This window comes from Anas platyrhynchos, chromosome 16 (assembly GCF_047663525.1).
Source record: "Anas platyrhynchos isolate ZD024472 breed Pekin duck chromosome 16, IASCAAS_PekinDuck_T2T, whole genome shotgun sequence".
Taxonomy (NCBI): domain Eukaryota; kingdom Metazoa; phylum Chordata; class Aves; order Anseriformes; family Anatidae; genus Anas; species Anas platyrhynchos.
In genome coordinates, this window is record NC_092602.1 from 3240545 (window position 1) to 3259454 (window position 18910).

Genomic DNA, 18910 nt, shown 5'->3' on the forward strand with positions numbered 1-18910 from the left:
CACCCTGTCACCACACCAGCACCAAATGTCCTGCATGACTCCGCTCCGCCGAGCGGTTACCTCGGAGGACAGGCAGACGTATCTGTTGAACATGAGGAAGAAGGGGGTGTACTTGGTGGCGGCGTTGACCGAGGTGCGGAAATCGAAGAGCACGGGGTCGAGGTGGGTGTCCCACTCGCCGGGCTTCTCGCTCACCACGCTGCAGATGGAGGATCTCAGCACCTCGGCGCTGCGCTCGTCCAGGCTCGCGCAGTCGGCGGGGTCTGCGGGGGTGAGGATCTGTGAGATGTTCCAGCGCTCGCAGAGATGCCGGCTGACCTGCAAAGGGCACCGCAGCAGTGAGCGGCCTCCCCGTGCCATGTGGCTGCAGGGGGGGGCACTCACAGCGCTGCCTGTAGCAAAAAAAAAAAATGGAGCAGAAACGCTCCCCGAAGCCTGAGGTACTACAGGAGAGGGAGAAAGGTGTTAGCGGGCATGGCAAGCTTGCTGGAGAAGTCATGGCCTGACCAAGTATTTTGCAACAACCTTTGTAACTGAGCTTGAGGCTTCTCACAGCACTGGCAAACTGGGTTAATCCCAGCGTAGGGCAGAAAGCTCAGGGGCATCATCTCATGGGACTCTTCCTTCCGAGCAGAGAGGCTGCAGTGCGCCTGGAGAACTTGCACCACCCGACTACGGCCTCAGATCAGGGTGAAAGCTTTGGAAAGCACCTACAGGGTGGTAACAGGGCTGGGGCTGGGAGGTGGCAGCAGCAGCTCCTTGCACCCCGTGCACGGTGCGCTGTGGCTCTGCCTGTCGGACCTGCTGTCTAAAAAAAGCTTGAGATCACGTTGCTTTCCCCTGAACCACCCAGCGTGTGACCTACCTCCTCGCAGAAGTCCCAGCTCTGACTGGCGTAAATGTTCTTGGACGCTCCGAACCTGAACAAGAAGAGGACACACAATTGGTTTTACTCCACAGACCACAAAGCAGAGCAGCCGATCCTCACAGGAAATGGGGTACAGGAGGGACAGAGGGTCCCCAGTGGGGAGAAGCAGGCGTGACCTCGCCTTGCCGAGAGCAGGGAGAGCTCTGCTGCCCGTATCTGTTCTGAAACAGCCAGGCCTGTTTGTTCAGGAATGATAAGGCAGCAGGAGAAGCAAGCAAAGTTTCTTGCTCTGAATGCAGTCTCTGCTGGCCCCACACATTTTCCACCAGGTACTGTGGTGAGGGGCACTACACAAGTGCAAAACAAACGCCTCCTGGGAGGGATCAGGGTACAGGTTAGAGCTTCTGCAGGGAACTGGGGCACAAACTCTCCTGACCTTGGAGCAATGCAGAGAATCATTTCTGCCTCTTTCTCTCTTCCCCTGCTAACAGGAGGAGACCAAGGACTTTGTAAAGAGCAAATGCAAAGCACTGCATGGCCTCTCCTGCAGGAGAGAGCACGTGCTCTTGTGGGGAACCATCTTGTGGACACAGATCCTATCTGCAGCACTTCACAGTGCCCCACCTCACTGCAGAGGCACAGTGTAACTGACAAGAGAAGAGCCCACCTGTAAAAAATCGTAGCTAGGGCTTTAGCCACTGACAAGGGATCTTTCTTCTGCAGAGGAACAGCCTCAATCCACTTAGTGAAATAGTCGGTCACAAGGAGGACATGTGTATTGCTCTGGCTTGTCTCAGGAAAAGGTCCTGCATAAACAAGCACCAAGAAAAATCAACATGATGCCACAACATCGCCCAAACGAGGAAGGTAAAAACCAAACCTAGCAAAACAATTGCTGCAACAAGGCAAACAACCCTGATTCTGTTTGGCTGTCGTTTAGACAGTACAGCTCTGTGACCTTTGTCATCAAAAATCCACCCAGCACAGCCTCAATCCTAAGAAGCAATGCACGCCCACAACTCCCATTGTGTGTTGAGTGGGAACCCTGCCAGTCCCTGGATCAGGTTGCACCTCGGGTAAGCTGCTACGGCCTCCGTGACACCTCCTCACCGCAGAGCTAGGAGGCTTTCACTCACGTGTGGCCCTAAGTCTGCCACGCTTCCTGACGGCTGGCGCGGAAGCCCTGAAGAGCCTGTTTGACAGCCGCAAACACTCACCGTGAACATCTAATCCCAGCACTTCCCAGGGAGATTCCACTTTAACAGGTCTGGCTTTCCGTGATACGTTCTTGTTGTGTTCCGCATTCTGGCATGTTTCGCACATTTTGATCTGGGAAAGGAAAAATTCGTATCAAAGGACTTTATAATAGGCTGACAATTTCCGTCAGATTCGGACTGAACAGGTTATGAATAGGTAGGAGGGGCAGTAACTGTGTACAACTTCCTTCTACCCTACAAAAATAATGGGACAAAAGAGAAAGAGGACAAAAAACAACAGGCTGACACAGTTCACCTCTGACAAACCTCACCCAGACAGATTTCACAGATGCAATAACCAACTTTCTGAATGTGATCTATACCAAAGACATTTCTCACCCCGCTTTGGAGCAAATATTTACTGTATTTTAAACTTCTACTGGCTAGAGAAATTGTCAGCCCCAGGGTGCTGGAGGGGCATGGGCTGCTTGGACCACGCAACATAACCGCACTTCTCCAAAGCAGGCCGTGCCGCAGAGCCCTCCTGGAGGGGACTTTCAGCAATACTCTGGGTGAGGCACAGCAGCCCGGAGGAGCTGATGGCAACACCAAACAGCTCTCATTGCAATAGTTTAGTGACCTGAGGAGCTCTGGCAGGAACCCATCCTGCTCAAAGCCAATCCCACGTTCCCATCCTGCCCAAAAGTGCCCTGCATGAGGATGCCAACCTGTGCAGGCTTCCTGAGGCTCTGGGGAAAGACACCCAATTTACCCAGCCGACTCAGGCCATTCCAGCAGTTTCACCTAGCAGATGGCTTCAAAGCAAGAGCACCAGAAACAACCCCCCCCTGCATTAGGGCTCCTCCAGCTGCTCCCTAGGGTCTCCTGCCTGAACCCTTTGGGGATACGCCGGTGGCACAGCCACAGCCGATGCTCCCCACTCACCCAGTCCACCACATCCTTCACGATGCCCAGCCAGTAGTAGCGGCTCTGGATACGGTGCACGGTCTTCTTCTGGCCCAGGTGGTTGCCGATCTCGGTGAAGTGGCTCTCCAGGAACACCTGCCGCCTGCGCTCGGGGTCCACGATCACCTCACGCTTCTCCTCCTTCTTGGGCCCCACATAGTAGAGGCAGCCGCCTGCGGATGGGCAGGGAGAAGACATTTTAGTGCCACACACCTCATACCTGCTGTCCCCCTTACCCCAAACCCCACAAAAACCCCCACCCCACAGCGACAAAACCCTACTGCAGGCAGCATCACCCCCCTCACACACACACACACCACCTGGAGGCCCCCACACCCCAAAACCACCTCACAGACCCCCGGAGGGGGCAAAATTCCTGTCAGCACGCCCCCCCCCCCCCCACACACACACTGTGAGGCGGCTGTTTGGGATGGGGAGAGGGGGGTGGCTGCCCACCATCGAGGACGAATTTCTGGGCGTAGCGCTTGAGGTTCTTCCTCTGGATGGAGCAGAAGCTGGGCGGGAAGCAGCCGTCGGCCAGCAGCCGCTGGATGTCGGCGAACTTGCTGCTGGGGCCGCCCGGCTCGGCCGCCGCCGCCGCCACCACCTCCTCCTCGGCCACCTGCAGCGCCGCCTCCATGCTGAGGGGAACCGTGACGGGACCCCCCCCGTGCGCGCTCCCGCCTCCGGGAGCCTCCGGGAGCGCGCACCCCTTGCCGGGAGCGCGCCCCGATTCCCCTCAGCCCCTCCTCAGGAGCCGCTGCTCAGGGGCCGGGCGGGAACATGGCGGCGGCGCGGCCGTTCCGGGCGTGCTCCTGTTTCTTCTCCGCTAACATCTTCGTGAGGCGCTGCGGGCTGCACGTTCGGTACCGGCACCGGGAGCAGCTCCTCAGCGACTACGGGACGGTAACGGAGGAGGGCAGCGGGCAGAGGGCGGGGGGGGGATCGGGGTTCGTCCCACTCCCCCCCCCCCTCCCGGGTCGTTGCTCACCGCCGTGTGGGTTGCAGGAGCTGAGGGAGCGCGGCTGCGGTAGCCCTGAGGTGTTGGAGGATGTGGTGAGGGAGGTGAGCGGCGAGGGGACAACTGGGGGACATTGGGGGACAATAGGGGGAGTTGGGGAGGGGGCTGGGGGTCGGTCTCTGGGTGTAGGTGGTTGTGGTAGGGCTGAGGGAATGGCCTCCAGTTGTGCCAGGGGAGGTGGAGGTGGGAAATTAGTGTTCAGGTTGGAAATTTCGAGGTGTTTCTCCTCAGAAAGAGCAGGCAGGCATCGGGACGGGTGGCCCAGGATGGTGGTGGCGGCACCATCCCTGGGGGTGTTCGAGGAGAGGTTGGATGAGGTGCTTGGGGACGTGGCTCAGCGGTGACACTGGTGGTGTGGTGATGTTTGGGCCAGCTGATCTCAGATCTCATTTCCAACCCTAACAATTCCGTGATCCTGCTCGGATCAATTCCCTGGCTCCCCAGGCCAGCGAGCTGTCAAACAGCCGGCTCCAACTCCACCCCTCCTTCCTCGTTTTCCCAAAATGTGCCATAACTAATCTCACGGCGGGTTATTAAAGATGAAGAGTTACCCGAATCAGCTGCTGCTCCAGCTGTTTGGTCTGCGATGACAGATCAGCCTGTCCCGACAGCGCTTAGCAGTAATCCCTTCGTGACAAGTCTGGTCTCCTTCCTAGCAAATGTCTTCATCTTGGACAGCGCTTGTGCTGTCAGGATGTAAGCCAGGCTCTCAAGGCGTAGGCCGGTGACTCACGAGGTGTCAGAAATGCCTGAAAGGGTTGAAAACTTGCAGCTCCACGTGACATGTCCATGGAAAGGCTTCAGTTATTTTTTTTAAGCCATCCGCTGTGAGAATGCGTCTCAAATCTCTCTTAGGAATTTGAATTTTTAAATATTTATAGGTTTTGTCTTGACTACAGAAAAGCAAGGCACGTACTCTGTCTCCCAGAGGTACACTGAACAAAAATAATTGGTTTGAAACAATGAGCAGGTTCTTTGAATTGTTTTAGTTATCCATTTGGATTTTCTAACGAGATGCTGTTTATTCCTAGATCGAGGCAGAAGTGCAGAGAAGAAAGCAGCTAATCCATCAGTCAGCAGAACGCAAAGCCATCATCGCCAGCCGTTACAAACGAAAACACCCCGAAGTGTACGTTCTTCAGGTAGACACTGGGTTTGAAATCTATTTTGAACCCAAGGAGCTGGCTGAGGGTTTGTTTTTGCAGTAGGGAGCCCTCTTGTCATTGGGATTGTGCGCAGTTCTAGAGCTGTGGCAGCCTGGCTCATTCTCCAGGCAGGATTCCGCCAGGTTTGTAGCCGGATGAGGGTCGTTCGTTGTTAAAGCTGCACCAGCACCCGGTACTCAGCTCAGAATACCATCAGTAATTTGGATCTGAAGCATCCCTGCGGCACACAGGGTTAGTGAAGGCTGAGGGACAGCTACAGCAATCGGCTTTTATGCCCATAACTCACAGAGAAGTTCCGAGTTGCTCTCAGCTGGAGGCTGGCAGCCGGCTGCCTGCCTGTGTGCACCCCTCCCTGAGTTGCTCTGTTGTGCTGAGGCCAGGACAAGATGTGAAATCCTTTAGGAATGACTTTGCATTTATCCGTTAGGTGTCCACGCTGTGAGTCAGGCTCTTTCCCATCATGTGAAGGATAAATCTGGTCGGTTATATTTAGAAATACTCACAGACTACAGGAAAACACAATTTACTAAACCACTAAAAACACCAGTATCGTTTTCTGCCACAAAAGTAACCCAAGTCTCACCATCAGCCTTGCTCCCTAGACTCTATAAAGTTTCTATGCCTTTGTGGAAGCCCGTTTCCCTCTGGGGCTGTAAAAGACAGTGCAAGCTAATTGTGTGTCTGTTTGTATTTGTCTTCCTTCCCTGGATGCCAGGATTCTTTCCTGGCCCCGGAATTTTTAGAAATCGTTAGCTACTGCACTTCACCAGATGCTCATCTCGATGGCCTCCTGCGCTACACCGAGTCCTTCTCAGGTAAAAAACAAAACAAAACAACCCATCATCGACAAAGAGCACCCGCGTGACGCTGAGCCTCAGCGATGACAGCTGTTTTCGAGCCCTGTCTTTAATAGCTCGGATTTGATATGCAGCCGAGACGAGCAGGATGTTATTTTCTGCCTGATGAGAGTCTCTGGAGAGGCAGTGTTGTGCAGCAGTTGTGCTCTGGATGAGATCCTGTGTTCTGCCTTTCCTGTCCCAGCCTGCTGATGTCTCAGCAGAGGCTCTCGCTGCAGCAGGGCTGGGGTTTTGGTTGTACTGTAACCTCACAGGGGAGCCCGCTGAAGGAATCCTGCTTGCTAGGAGGGCTTGGTTTTCCCTCCCCAGTGCTTTCCCATTTCAGACAATCCCCCTAGGTTAGTCTGAGCTGAAATATTCTCAGTCTGGCTTTCAGCCTTTTTAAAAGAGATCTGGGTTTTCAGCTTCCCTGGTGGCATTCGTGAAGCTCTCTTTGTACCAGAAATGCTGAGAAAAGCTGAAAAGTTGTCTCCTTTTCTCAAAACAGAGAAAAATGTGCGTGCAGAGCTCTGCTCTCCAGAGCTTCTCAGAGCATTTCCGTGGCACCTACAGCAGGCATTTAAATCGGTGCCAGGGCTCGTAACTGGCTGGAGAAGCCTGGAAGCAAGGGCCCAGCGTGCAAAATAACAAATCCATCCCAGAGCCAATCCTCAAGACCAGTGCCAATCCTCTGAGCAGCTGGAGCACGACGCGAAGCGTGTGGGTGCTGCGTTCTCACCAACATGAGCACAGTCTAGCTCGGCAGCACAACAGCCAAGCACACCCCTGCCTGTTATTTCCCCAGCTGTCTCCCTTCTCTTGGCAGATAAGAGGATCTATCGGCTGCCAGTGTTCACGGAGGAGTTCTGCCGAGCCTTTGTTGAGGAGCTGGAGAACTTTGAGCAGTCGGACATGCCGAAGGGCAGGCCCAACAGTATGAATAACTATGGGGTAGGACTCAGCAGCTCTCGTGCTTCTTTAGGGGGAGCGTTCACGAGCAGACTTTGTTTACCTTGTTTCAGGATCCTTTCCATTCCAAAATGTCTGTATTTGAGTACAGCTTTGTTTGGGTACAGCCTCCTTAAAGGCTGAGGGAATGTGAGTGACTTGTCTGGAGACAAAAGGACAGGGAAAGGCAGGGACAGGGTGTGGGAGCTGGTATCTCAGAGCAAAGAGTGCCTTGCTTTTAAACAACACGCCTCTAAATCAAGGCGTCTGGTTCTAAAGAACACTCAACTTTTGATCTTACTCTGTTCACCACCACTTTCCATCTGATCTTCTTTCCTCTCCCTGTAGCTGGAATCTTTGTTCTTTGGCTCTTTATCTGAGCAAGCAGCAGTGTTGGAAGAGAACAAGGCAGCTTAGTACTTGATGAAGCAGCAGAGAACCCAGCTGCCGGTCAGCTGCTCCCAGCTCCTCTCTCTGTGGCAGGTCTTGCTCAACGAGATAGGGATGGATGAAAACTTCATCACGCCCCTGCGGGAGAAATACCTGCGGCCCATAACGGCTCTGCTCTACCCCGACCTGGGGGGCGCCTGCCTGGACAGCCACAAGGCGTTCGTGGTCAAGTACGCGCTGCACGAAGACCTGGATCTCAGCTCCCACTATGACAACGCAGAGGTCACCTTAAACGTTTCGCTGGGGAAAGACTTCACAGAAGGTGGCTTGTACTTCGGGGATTTCCGGCAGGTACTGGGCACATTCCTTACCTGGAGCCTGCTTCTGTTCCCCTCTAATCCCAATTCCAAGGCATTGACTGTTCTAAACAGCAGTTGTTCACTTCTGACAGTCCAAAGCACTCTGTCCCTTCCCCTTTTTTTCAATGTAGTGGTTATACAGGAACCTTTTCTGCAAGGAACAAGATCTCCCTGCTCAAGCTAACTGCAGCCAATTCAAAGAGAGGAGAGAGCTGTGGTAGTAGAAGGCAGAGTGAGACAAACCAACCCATCTTCCCTTAAGGAAAAGGATGAGCAGGGAGGTGCTGAGTGACAGGGAAAGAAGTCATTTACTTCACATGAGACTTGCACCTAATTCTGTAGCCCCTATTCTCTAAGAATAGGGCTAATCCCCCTCTAAGAAGGGGATTCTTCACAGGAGAGGGGTTAAAAAAACCACCATACACTGGTGAAACTTTTTTTTGGACTGAAACTCTGTCTTTGAATTCCCTCTGGACCTGTCACTGCAAATGCCTTACCTGAAAGCAGTTGTACCAAAGTGCTGCCAAGCCACCAGTGGCTGTGTTTGAGGTACAGCTCATCCTTTCCCTGTTGCTTGTTGAAGAAATCAAAGTTTTAACTTGCTGGCCACTGTTCTTCAGGGACTTTCTGGTATAATGCTGTACCCACCTCCCTTTGTTCCAGGATCCCAGCCCCGTGCCCAGCTACATCGAGGTCGAACACGTGGGGACCCAGGGGCTGTTACACAGAGGAGGGCAGATCCACGGGGCGCTCCCCATCGCCTCGGGGGAGCGCTGGAACCTCATCGTCTGGATGAGAGCCTCGGCCATCCGCAACCGGCTCTGCCCCATGTGCAACCAGAAGCCCGAGCTGGTCGAAGCAGAGGGGTTCGGAGACGGCTTCACGGAAAGCGCTGAGGACGACGTGCCCGAGACTGTGGATCTCTGTTCGCTGTGGTAGCAGGTGCTAGGGCACCATTTCTCTGGACCAAGTTGCCTAAAGCTGTTTTCTGCCCTTTCGGGCTGCTCTGACAGACTCTGGTGGATGCGTGAGTTGTGTCAGAAGTCACTGGCACCTTGCTGGGGATGCAGAACCAGTCCTGCCGGGCTGGGGAAGCCGCCTGCGTCCCCTGCTGGTACTCAGCCAGGTGAGGGCTCACCCCCAGCGTGGTGGGGGGATGCTTGGAAGGTGTAGAAAGCCTTCAGGTGGAGTCACCGCAAGGGCTCTGGGAATATTTCAGGGGTACGGGAAAAATAACTGAAGCTGCTTGGCCTTTGTGGAGGCCTCTGTGCCAACAGCAGGGTTGCAAGGCTCTGTAAATGGGAAAGACCAGTGCAATAAAACCACATAACCCGCAGAAACAGTGCAATAAAACCCGAAATTTGCCACTTCTCTGCTATTGGCGGGCAGTCCTGGCCTCTCCCAGGAGAAAAGCTTTTGGGTTGCGGGGCAGCAGTGAGAGATCTGCCCCAAACCGAGATAAAAGCGGCTCAGAGCAGGCTGCTGGGAATGGCGTGGGGTTGTCACCACTGGAAATTTACCTAAAACAGGCTCAGAAAAACCCACCGGGAGCAGTACCGGGAGCTCTGATCCCCTGCGGCGGCCGAGGGGGTGCCTCGAGGGCTCCAGGAGCTCTTCGGAGCCATGGGCCCTGCCGAGCCCCGGAACCAAAGCGCGCGGTCCCGTTGCCAGCCGGCGCCGAGCGCTGCGGACCGGAAGTGAGGGGGGGACCGGGCCGGAGGAGCAGCGGCGGCGGCGGCGCGGCCCCGGCCCGCGGTGAGGCCGGGGGGCGCCGCGGGAGGGGAGGAGGGCGCATGCGCGCGGCGGCGGCACCGGGGGGGGGGCGGGGGGAGGGTGAAAGGGGCCTTAAAGGGGCAACGCTGCCGGGGCCCGGCTCTTAAAGGGGCCGCTCCCTTCTTAAAGGGGCCGCGCCCTGCAGGCTGCTGGCGGCCCCTGCTGTCTCCCGGGGGGGCGTCAGGGCGGTAATTAGCTGGGGATCCTCGTGCCCCTCATTAATTGGGGGCCCTCGGAGCAGCCCCGTCCCCCAGAGCTCCGGTGGCTGCCCAAGGACGAGGTGGTCCCAGCCCTGGCTGCGGCTGGGTTTGGGTAATTTTGGGGATCCCAAGGGCGCTGTCCCCGCAGGGCTGAGGCGCCATGGCCCGCAGCCAGCCGCGGAAGCGATCGCGGAGCAGGAGCCGGAGCAGGCAGCAGAGGAAGGAGAAGCGCAGGAAGAGCAGCAGGGAGCTGCACTCGAAGCCCGGCAGCAGCTCCCCGGGGAGGCGGCCCTCGGGGCCTCACAGGCACGGGTCGAGCTCAGCAGCCACCAAGGAAGGTAGGGAGAGGCCTGCGACCCAACGTTTTTAACGGGTTTTCTTGGGGCAGGTGGACAAAGGGGGCTTGGGTGGGAGAAAAGGATCCCTGCCTGTCACATCAGCGTGTGCTTTGTGCCCGTTTTGGTGGCAGCACCGAGGGGATTTGCCCTGGGGCTTTGTCTTCGTGCTGGGAGAGGAGGGCACCAGCAACGGGAATCCCTGCTGCTACAGGGCCACAGCTGCCCTGCTCACCCTCTTCTTATGCATTGCAGAAAAGAAGAAGGAAGGAAAGAGCAAAAAGAAGAGGAAGGCAAGCACATCGTCCTCTGAGACGTCTTCCTCCTCCAGCTCCTCCTCGTCTTCGTCTTCTTCCAGCTCCTCTTCCGATGACTCCAGTGACAGCGAGCCCAAAGCAAAGAAGAGTCAACACAGCAAAAAGAAGCGAGCGAAACACAAAGAGAAAAAGAAGAAGAAGAAAATAAAAAAGAAATCCAAAAAGAAGTCAAAAGAAAAACCTACGGAGGAGAGCACCAAGGCAGAAGTGGTGCCTGGCCCCTCACTGGAGCAGTGGCAGAAGGAGTCGCTGGTGGACTCCGGGCCAGGTAACGTTCACGTTTCCCTCTTGCTTAGCCAGGGAACACTGCAGTGGGGAAAAGCTCCTGCGCGTCCCCTTTGTGGGATCCACGCCGAGTGTTGTAGCAGAGCTGTGCACGGAGCAGTCCCTGACTCCTCCCTCCTGTTGCCTTTGAGCAACACTAAGTAGAAGTAAGGAGCTACATACATAGATTGGTGAGTTTTTAGCTCTAATTGTGGCTGTAAGGTGGAAAAAGAGACACCAAATTAAAGGACACAGCAGTACCAACCTGGCAGAGCTTTGGGGCCATCCAGCAGCCCTTCTTTGGTGTGGTTTGTCACTGACCCACAAGCACTGCAGGGATCTGGTGCTGTGTTCCTGACTGCTCATTGCAGGCACGCTGCGGTGCCGCTCGAGCACAGCTCTGACTAATGGACACCTTCCAGTCCTGACAGATGAACAGAAATCCCGCATCCAGGCTATGAAGCCAATGACGAAGGAGGAATGGGACGCGAGGCAGAGCGTCATACGGAGAGTCGTGGACCCTGAAACGGGGAGAACCAGGTACGGGCCCTCGGGGCAGAAAGGAGGCAGGATCTCCCTGTACAGGTGGTGAGGGGAGGAGGCTGTTCTGCTGTATGGGGCCATGTCCCCTTTATCCCCTTCAGCAGCAAAAGCCTGAGCTGAGGCCTTGCAGATCCCTCCTGTCAGCCCTGCAGATGGCACGTTGGGCACCCAAGGGTGACATTGTGCTGGGTTCCTACACAAGTGGCACTGGGCTGCCTCCCAGTGGAGAGCTGCAGGTGGCAGAGCTCCCTTTTATTTAATCCTTGTGGCTGGAGTGGTTCAGCTGTGTCCCATTAAATGGGGCCCTGCCCCTGCAAAAGCAAAAACCAGAGGGGGGTGGTGGTGCTTCCACACCCTCCCTGTTTCATGCTCCTGCCTTTCAGGGCTGAAATGTGCCCTCAGCACCTGGGGCTGAGTGGGCAGGGAGCGTGTTTTGCTTGAGGTTACAGACAATCAGCCTGAAGTTCGTTTAGCTGCCAACTAGAAATGACCCAGATTTTAATAAACTGCATCCTCCCAGCGAGCAGCAAACATCGTGCTGAAGAGAATTGGGCATGACAAGTCCGGTCTTAAAATAGAAGGCAGCCTGCGGGGCTTAGGGAGGTGTGGAGCTAAGGTCAGTTCCCCGGTAGGCACGTAATGAAGACAATTAAATTCCTGCTCGTGGTTGGAGGTGGGAGCTGCCTCTGACACTGCTGGAAATTTGTGCAGCTGAGATGCTCCGGGGCCTGGCTGCCTTTCAGGCCCAAACTGGCTCCCGTTTATGAGTGGCCCCTGTGTGCTTCGGGCATTCGGGAGCAGACCTGAATTCAGTGCATAAACAAATAAAATAAGGAAGGGGTTTTGCAGAGGCTGGGTCTGAAGCAGTAGCTGTCACAACTCATGGCCCTGTCCTTGTCTTCCAGGCTTATTAAGGGAGATGGAGAAGTTCTAGAAGAAATTGTCAGCAAGGAGAGACACAAAGAGATTAACAAGGTAACGGGGGGCTCGTCACCATCACTGACTGCTGGTGGGAGGGCTGGGGGGGCCACAGCTGAGGGGCTGCTGCACCCAGAGGCGTTGTTTTCGCCTCCTGGGACCTGAGTGGCTCCACTAGGGCAAAACCAAGCCCTGGCAGCCCTGCAGCGGCCCCAGCGGGTGGGTGCTGGTGGATTTTTGTCCTCGGGAAGGCCGTGCTCTGAGGGCCTGTCTCTCCCTTTCCAGCAAGCCACCCGGGGGGACGGGCTGGCCTTCCAGGTGCGGACGGGGATGCTGCAGTGAGAGCCTGGGCTCCAGCCGTGCCGGGGGCTGTTCTGCAGGCAGCAGCCTGGGTGTGATGAGCAGGACCCTGCAGGTGGCACCGCGTCAGGACGCTTCCCGGGGCACTTTCCACCCGCTCTGTAAGTTACTGACTGGGAAGAAGAGCACCTTTAATGGGTCGTCTCCCAGTAAACCCCTTTTCGAGAGGTCGTCTCCCCTCTCTCCTGGCTGTGATCAGTGTGGCTGTAATGCGCTTGGGTCCTGCTTGCCCTGGTGCCCCTTTTAAGGCCTGAGGAGCTCAGCAGCACCGAGAGGTGCTGACGCCCCTCAGCTTTGGGTTTTGGCTGGCAGGAGGCATGGCTGTGGCCAGAGCATGCACCAGGGCTACAACACTGGCAGCTGGCTGCCACGTCTTCCCTTCAGGGGCTGCTCTCGGTCCCATCCTTGCTGCCCTGTGCATACCCAGCTCATGGACCCTTTGTGCTCACCCACCCTGCTCGGAGCAGAGCGCCCGTGGTGCTGCGTGGCTCTGCTCAGGCTGCAGCACCCAGCCTAAGCCCTCGAGTGCCACCCTGCGCAGGGGCTTTACTCATGCCCCTTTCCCACAGTGCTGGTCCTGGGCAGCAGCAAGGCTCTGGGGGTCTCGGGGCCTTTGCCCACAGCAGCTGTGCTGCAAACAGCCGTCATTTTCCCCCACTACAAAGTCCATAAAGCTACAAACTGTTAAAAAGAAAAAAAAAGTGGTAATTAATGGACAAATGAGTCCTGTTGATCCTCGCAGAAGCCCTCAGTGCTGTGTTCGTGGCTGTAACCCTCCATTAAACTGGCTCCTGCTCCCATCCCAGGCTTTGTGACTCGTGTTTCTAGCGGCTCCCAAAGAAGCAGACGAGAGACGAGCCTTCCCATTTCTTTAATCTGTGTAACTCACAATGGTACTGTACACAAAGCACACCCAGGCATTGGAACGATGCACTAACAGCAAGGAGGAGAAGGAAGTCGTACAGAAGGTTTGTCACACACAAGCACGTCACCTGCACGGTGCTGCGCACACGGGGGCAGACCCAGCATGGCCCGGGAGCACCGGCTGGGCTCAGGCTGCTCGGCCCGGGCTGCGGGCGGGCGGCCGGCGCCCTCGGGCATGCCCTCCGGTGGGACCCCACACGCGCGTCTGTTATTCCCCCCCCCCCGAAGCAATTTTTTATAAATAAAATATAATTAACATCGTCGAATATAAAATTGACAGTCGAGGGTATCGACAGGCAGAGGGTGCTCGGGACAGGGAAGGGACCGTAAGGCTTCTAGAACTAATAGGAAATGCAGCAGACGGTGGCAATACCTGAAGAAGGGGCTGCTACAGCAAGCACGGCGGCTGCTGGGCGGAGCGGGCGTTTGTTAGTAACCCTTTGGCTAGTTACTGCTCTCGGCTCGCGTATCGGACACTGTAAACGTTTTTTGGTATCAGAATTTCGCCTCACCTGACGGAGTGAGCTGGCCACCCAGGGAAACAACTCGGCGTGAATGCATGGGGGTCCTTTTTTTTTTTTTTTTTTTTCCTTTAAAAGACTTGAAAGGGACAGCGTCAGGTAGAAAGTCTGGCCCGATAGTTCCGTAATACAAAAAGCTGCTTTTTATAAAAATCTGAGCTCCACAGCAGAGTTTGATTCCCATGGAAACAATTAGAAAAAAAAAAAAAAAGGAAAAAAAAAAAAAGGAAAAGCCTGAGGCAGCCTGTGCAGTGCGTGCTGTATTGTGCTAATGTGCGAGTACAGGACGTGGGCTGCAGCAGAAGCAGCGCGACTGTCAGCGGTCGTGCTGGTGGCTGCCCAGACAACAGCGACAGGGAGGTGCACGAGAAACTTTTAATAGGCTTTCATTTCCAAGCAAACACGTCCTTTGTAACAAAGATAAGTTAGGTCTTGAACCTGACAGCGCCCCTTTAGAAAGGACGGGAGATACATTCATCTTTCCCTCACCATGTCCAAGTGGATCCTCTTCCATACACGTGGAAAGACATCGGGTCACATGCATCGCTCTCCAAAACAGCTCAGAACAAACAGGTTATAGACACAGAATTCAACTATTGCTATTGTTCTTTGAGTGAGTAGCACGTTGATCTTTGCTTCAGAGAGATGAGTGCCAGATGGGGGTGTCTGAAGATAGACTGATGCAGACTGTGATGGACTGAATCGGTGGAGAAAACTTATTGGCATATTTCCTGGTAACTACACCCACGTCATCTGGTATTATTGCAGCAAAAAAGGTCCTGCTCTACAATTGCTTCTCCATATCAGATTTGTACAATGGCAACAGATGGGGGGCCAGGGAAAGGACCTGGGGAAGTTTCAAGAAGCTCAATAAAGGATGAGGACAGAGGTGCTATGATTGTCAGTCTGGTTAGTAGCTGTTTAAAACGTGAAGTGATGGAGAGGTGAGTATAATATTGCACTTCTGCATTCATTGACAGTTACATTAAACTTGGTCCATGAAGTAATTGCTTTGTACATAATGCCTGAAACAAAAAGCTACATTTTTAAATATTAATAAACCCTGAAGGTTCCAGTTCCTCCAGACATTTCTTCCTCTACATAAATAAATAACTTTCCATTTTATATATCCACTTTGTATGTTGAACATTTACATTCGCCTCTGTTTTACACTATCTACACATAAGAAAATGTGAACATCTCATCAGCATTGGAAAATGTACAGACCATGCCTTGGTTGTGGGCTTTGAGGAAAAGTTGAATTTTGCAAAGGCCATATCCAAATTTGCAGAAATTGTTTTTGTGATGTGGTTTGGTGACTTCACAGGATGGATTGTGGCTTGGCTTCCTACTCGGATGGCAACTGTTTGATAGAACATTCGACTAGCAAAAAGCTGTGGGACGATTCACATTGTTTGGAAACCCAGCGAGCTCCGGATGTACATTCAGAGAGAGCTTAGCCGGGCCCACAGAAAGGGAAGTCAGTTTTCGGTAATAAAAGTCATCGGATACATTCTGCAATTGAATAATTATCAAAGAGAAGTGGTTAAGCAGTTTGCAGTCAGGCTGCAAGGACGTGGGAGATGCACTGTGCGGGCGGGCGGCTGGGTGTGAGCGCCCCGCCGGCAGCTCAGCACTGTCCCTCCGCTGGCGGCGCAGGCAGCGCGCGCGTTGCGCCTGCACCGACGCCCCGAACACGAGGTCTACCTTGGATGCCTGATGAGTTTAGGTTTGCCTACTGTGGCCCGGAGCCAAGTAGCAGAGCAGTGTTCACAGTGCTGTGTGTCTCAGTGCGGCCGTCCTGCACTTCATATTGAAACAGTTAATAAAATGAAGCAGCCAGTCTAAAAAATTGTTGTTATAAATAAGATCCTCGTAAGTAGAAAGTGATATAAATACAGGTAAGGGTGGTGGGGGAAGCGGGGTTACACACAGTCGAGGAGCTCGGTAGGACTATAAAATCTCCACGTGAAGAGGCCAACTGGAGGCTGTAAATGGGCACCCCGAGCCCCCCCGGGGGGTGCCCCTCTGGCCCAGGAGGTGTGTGCAAGGAGGGAGCCAGGCCCCTCACCGTGGCCAGAAGTCCTGGCCAGGCTGACCTGGGGGGGGACAGGGCTACGGGGCTTTCTGGAAGCCCCCGCTCTAGGCACTGTTCTCCTCTGGTGCTGCAGGCACCGCACTGCACACCCTGCACGTCTCGGTGTCACCAGGGGGTGCCGGACAGCAGCGATGGCTTCCCCCACGCACCGGGCAGCTCCCTCACCTCGCACCCAGCCCCGGCTCGCTCCGGCAGCACACAAACCATCGGCTCAGGCACAGCCGCTGAGAAACACACCAGGAAAATTAAGATATGGCCTTTTCTTAAGCTCGCCTGACTTTGTTGGCACACTTCCTTACAGTCTCCTTACTGCTGGAAAAACTTCTGCACAGAGTTTTGTTGTTTTTTTAAATATATACATATACATATATATACGTGTGTGTGTGGGCGTATGTATATGCACGTGGATGGATATACATACACACACACACACACCCTGGCTTAGCAATATTTCTTTGTCATGCACTACAAACAGTTAGATGTAGCTACATGAGATGGTAACAGGTTTCCATTCTAAAAATCATCAGTGCAAAAAACAATGAGGTTTTACAGTTCAGTAACTACCGGTAAAAGAAGCGAGTCTAGTTCCCATTGAAGCTGCTACTGAACTTGGAGAGAACCTGGGAAGAAGAAAATGTCTCAGAGGTGGGTGTTGAGAGAGTCAGACCCTGCATTTGGATGAGAAGAACTGCTTGCAAATATATGGTGGTTAGTTTTGGAAATAATATAGAGCAATATTTGGAGACTTTTAACAGCAAATTAAGTGTCTGAGGCTTGTAACAGCTCAGAGTAGCTTGTATTCTTCTTTTAACAGGTCAACACGTTAAATTCCATCGGCTTCTAAAATGTCTCTTTAAAAAATAACAGTAATAACGACCCCACTTGCTTGGGCGTGAATCTGCCGACATTCTGCCCCTACCAACAGCATCTTTCTGCTTGGCCACTGCACATACTCCTTGCGAAAGTGGCTGAACTTGAAGCTCCTCGTACAGGTAAAGCTCTCGGTTGCTCTGCCTGGCGCAGCCCCTGGTAAATCCCTCGCTTGGGGCTGTCTGTGCCGGGGAAGCAGCGCGCTCACTGAACCCCAAACCCACCCCGTGCCAGCACTGGCAGAGCACCTTGGTCTGACTCCTGGGACAACCAAGAGCAAGTTCCCCCAGCCTCATCCCCGTTCCTGTGGCTCTGAGGACAGCACTCGGTCACGCGTATCGGAGCGATGGCTAACAAGGCGAGGAGGCACGTATTTACAGTCACTAAACCTGGATAAGAGAAGGAGGCAGGAGAGAGCGCGATCTTGACCTGGAGACTTTCCCCCCCCCGGTTTCCAGCTGTTCCTTGGGCTCACGCTGCACAAACCTGACGCTCCCGCTTGCAAGGCCTGAACGTTCCGCGTGGGAAACATCCCATCTCTTCCCAGAACACCACGATGTTATTAGAGTAGCACCATATTTACCCTTCCAGCCCGTAACGCCGGCCTCGTCCCTCTTTCCTTTTGTTTTCCCCTCCGGTGGCTACAGCCGACAGTCGCTGGCTCTGGCTCGGCTACTTCTGCCCCAAGAGGCCAGACTCCAGGCGGGATGCCGCGCTCCGACCCCAGCACCCCGTGGCGATGCTCATGCTTCTTTGGCTGCGTTCCCTGTCCCTCTCCTTGTCGCTGTCGGACTGGCTCTGGGTGCGCTCGGGGCGGTGGCCGGCGCTGCTGCCGCCGGCAGCTGAAGGCTGGGAGGAGATGGTGCGCAGCAGGTGGTTCCTCTTGCGCAGGAACTCGGTCTGGCTGGGCAGCCCGAAGCTGCCCTTGCGCAGCGCCATGCGCGTGGTGTTCTTGGCGGGGCGCGAGCGGTGGTTGTACTCCAGCTGGGCCAGGTGGGCTGCGTAGCCCTCCGTGATGAACTGTGAGACAAGGGGGACAAGGGCAGGCGTTAGAGGGACAGGAGGCGTTTCCCCGCTAGGCTCTGGGAGCTGAGTGCTTTCACTGTGCCACACTCACTGGGTGATGTACAAGACATGGAGCCACCCAGAGAGATGTCACAGGTCCTGCTACGTGGGACCTTCCTGTCTTGAAAAGCGCCAGGTCTGAGAGCAGCTTTAGGGTGACCAAATCCCCGCTGCTCTCCCTCCCACGGGAGGCCCTTGACTTTTCGGGCAGCACCCAGGGGGCTCTGACGAGCCGGCTCCTACCTGACACTGGCTCTGCAGCTTCTTGGTGGGTCGGCCAACGATGTAGATGTGGGTGGGCGGGAGGCTGATGGAGCTGTACACAGAGATGTCCTTCGTGGAGCCGTATGCCGCGTGGATCCTCATGTGGAGCTGCAGGGAGAGAAAGCAACACGCGGTCAGAACATATGGGCGCTGCTCCTCGCTGCTCAACAGGCAGGGCAGCTTTTTTTTTCTTTTTCTGAACAGCATTTGTAGGAATCTCAGGTCAATAACTTATGTAAGTTCCCAGCTGGATAATGCACCGCTGAGCAAAGCATTAATTAACAGAGCTGGGGATGTTTACAGGCCGGAACAAGAGGAATAACAGCAACAGGCCAGCAGATCTCCTCTGGCTGAACGGCTGCCGTGCCTTGAGGTCCGCAGGGGGCAGGGACGCCGCACACTTCACTGCCTGCTTGCCACTAGGGGAGAGGAGAGTTTTGCAGCCCCCTGTGCAGTCAGCAGCAGCACGGAGCCTTCCCCTCCGCTGGCTGTGCTGCCACATGCGATACCGCTGCTCAGCACCGCGGGACGGAAGGAGCAGGGACAGGCAGTGACACACAACTGCCTTGCGGGGGTTCATCTGCCTGCACTCCCAGCGGAGAGCAAAAGCAGCTCCTGGCCAAAGCCTTCATCAGGGGGTTGAAGCAGGGGAGGTGCTGACACTGGTGCCACCACAGACCAGGCTGCTTTGCCCCCAGAGCTGCAGGC

At 54.8% G+C, this 18910-nt stretch overlaps 3 protein-coding genes across 26 annotated transcripts in view; 2 read left to right on the forward strand and 1 right to left on the reverse strand.

The window, feature by feature from the left end:
- Positions 1-3799: 3799 nt before the first annotated feature.
- OGFOD2 (2-oxoglutarate and iron dependent oxygenase domain containing 2) lies at positions 3800-9115 on the forward strand. 5 transcript variants are annotated; one of them, XM_027469739.3, is made up of 7 exons: positions 3803-3936; positions 4039-4095; positions 5083-5193; positions 5933-6032; positions 6880-7004; positions 7485-7742; positions 8414-9115. In XM_027469739.3, the coding sequence occupies exons 1-7, from the start codon at positions 3814-3816 to the stop codon at positions 8687-8689; spliced, it is 1050 nt and encodes a 349-aa protein (XP_027325540.1). In that variant the 5' UTR covers positions 3803-3813; the 3' UTR covers positions 8690-9115. The 5 variants fall into 5 exon arrangements, with proteins under 5 accessions (XP_027325542.1, XP_027325540.1, XP_038043334.1 ...); XM_027469741.3 differs by lacking the exon at positions 4039-4095 and having other exon boundaries at positions 3800-3936; XM_038187406.2 differs by lacking the exon at positions 3803-3936 and having other exon boundaries at positions 4057-4095; positions 5083-6032; positions 6562-7004.
- ARL6IP4 (ARF like GTPase 6 interacting protein 4) lies at positions 8736-13929 on the forward strand. Of its 5 annotated transcripts, none has more exons than XM_027469744.3 (6): positions 8736-8876; positions 9872-10061; positions 10314-10643; positions 11062-11179; positions 12088-12157; positions 12386-13260. In XM_027469744.3, the coding sequence occupies exons 2-6, from the start codon at positions 9884-9886 to the stop codon at positions 12440-12442; spliced, it is 753 nt and encodes a 250-aa protein (XP_027325545.3). In that variant the 5' UTR covers positions 8736-8876; positions 9872-9883; the 3' UTR covers positions 12443-13260. The 5 variants fall into 5 exon arrangements, 4 of the variants coding, with proteins under 4 accessions (XP_027325545.3, XP_071880473.1, XP_027325544.3 ...); XR_011803767.1 differs by lacking the exons at positions 8736-8876; positions 9872-10061 and adding exons at positions 9049-9505; positions 13267-13929 and having other exon boundaries at positions 12386-12561; XM_027469743.3 differs by lacking the exon at positions 8736-8876 and adding an exon at positions 9369-9505.
- A 337-nt stretch (positions 13930-14266) lies between these two features.
- PITPNM2 (phosphatidylinositol transfer protein membrane associated 2) overlaps positions 14267-18910 on the reverse strand; it is a 133565-nt gene continuing 128921 nt past the window's right edge. For all 16 annotated transcript variants that reach the window (XM_072024363.1, XM_038187403.2, XM_027469731.3 and 13 more), the window contains 2 exons: positions 18182-18310; positions 14267-17893 (listed from right to left, as the gene is read on the reverse strand). In XM_072024363.1, the coding sequence (XP_071880464.1) occupies positions 17546-17893; positions 18182-18310 (477 nt within the window). In that variant the 3' untranslated portion in view covers positions 14267-17545. The remainder of the gene's footprint in view (positions 17894-18181; positions 18311-18910) is intronic.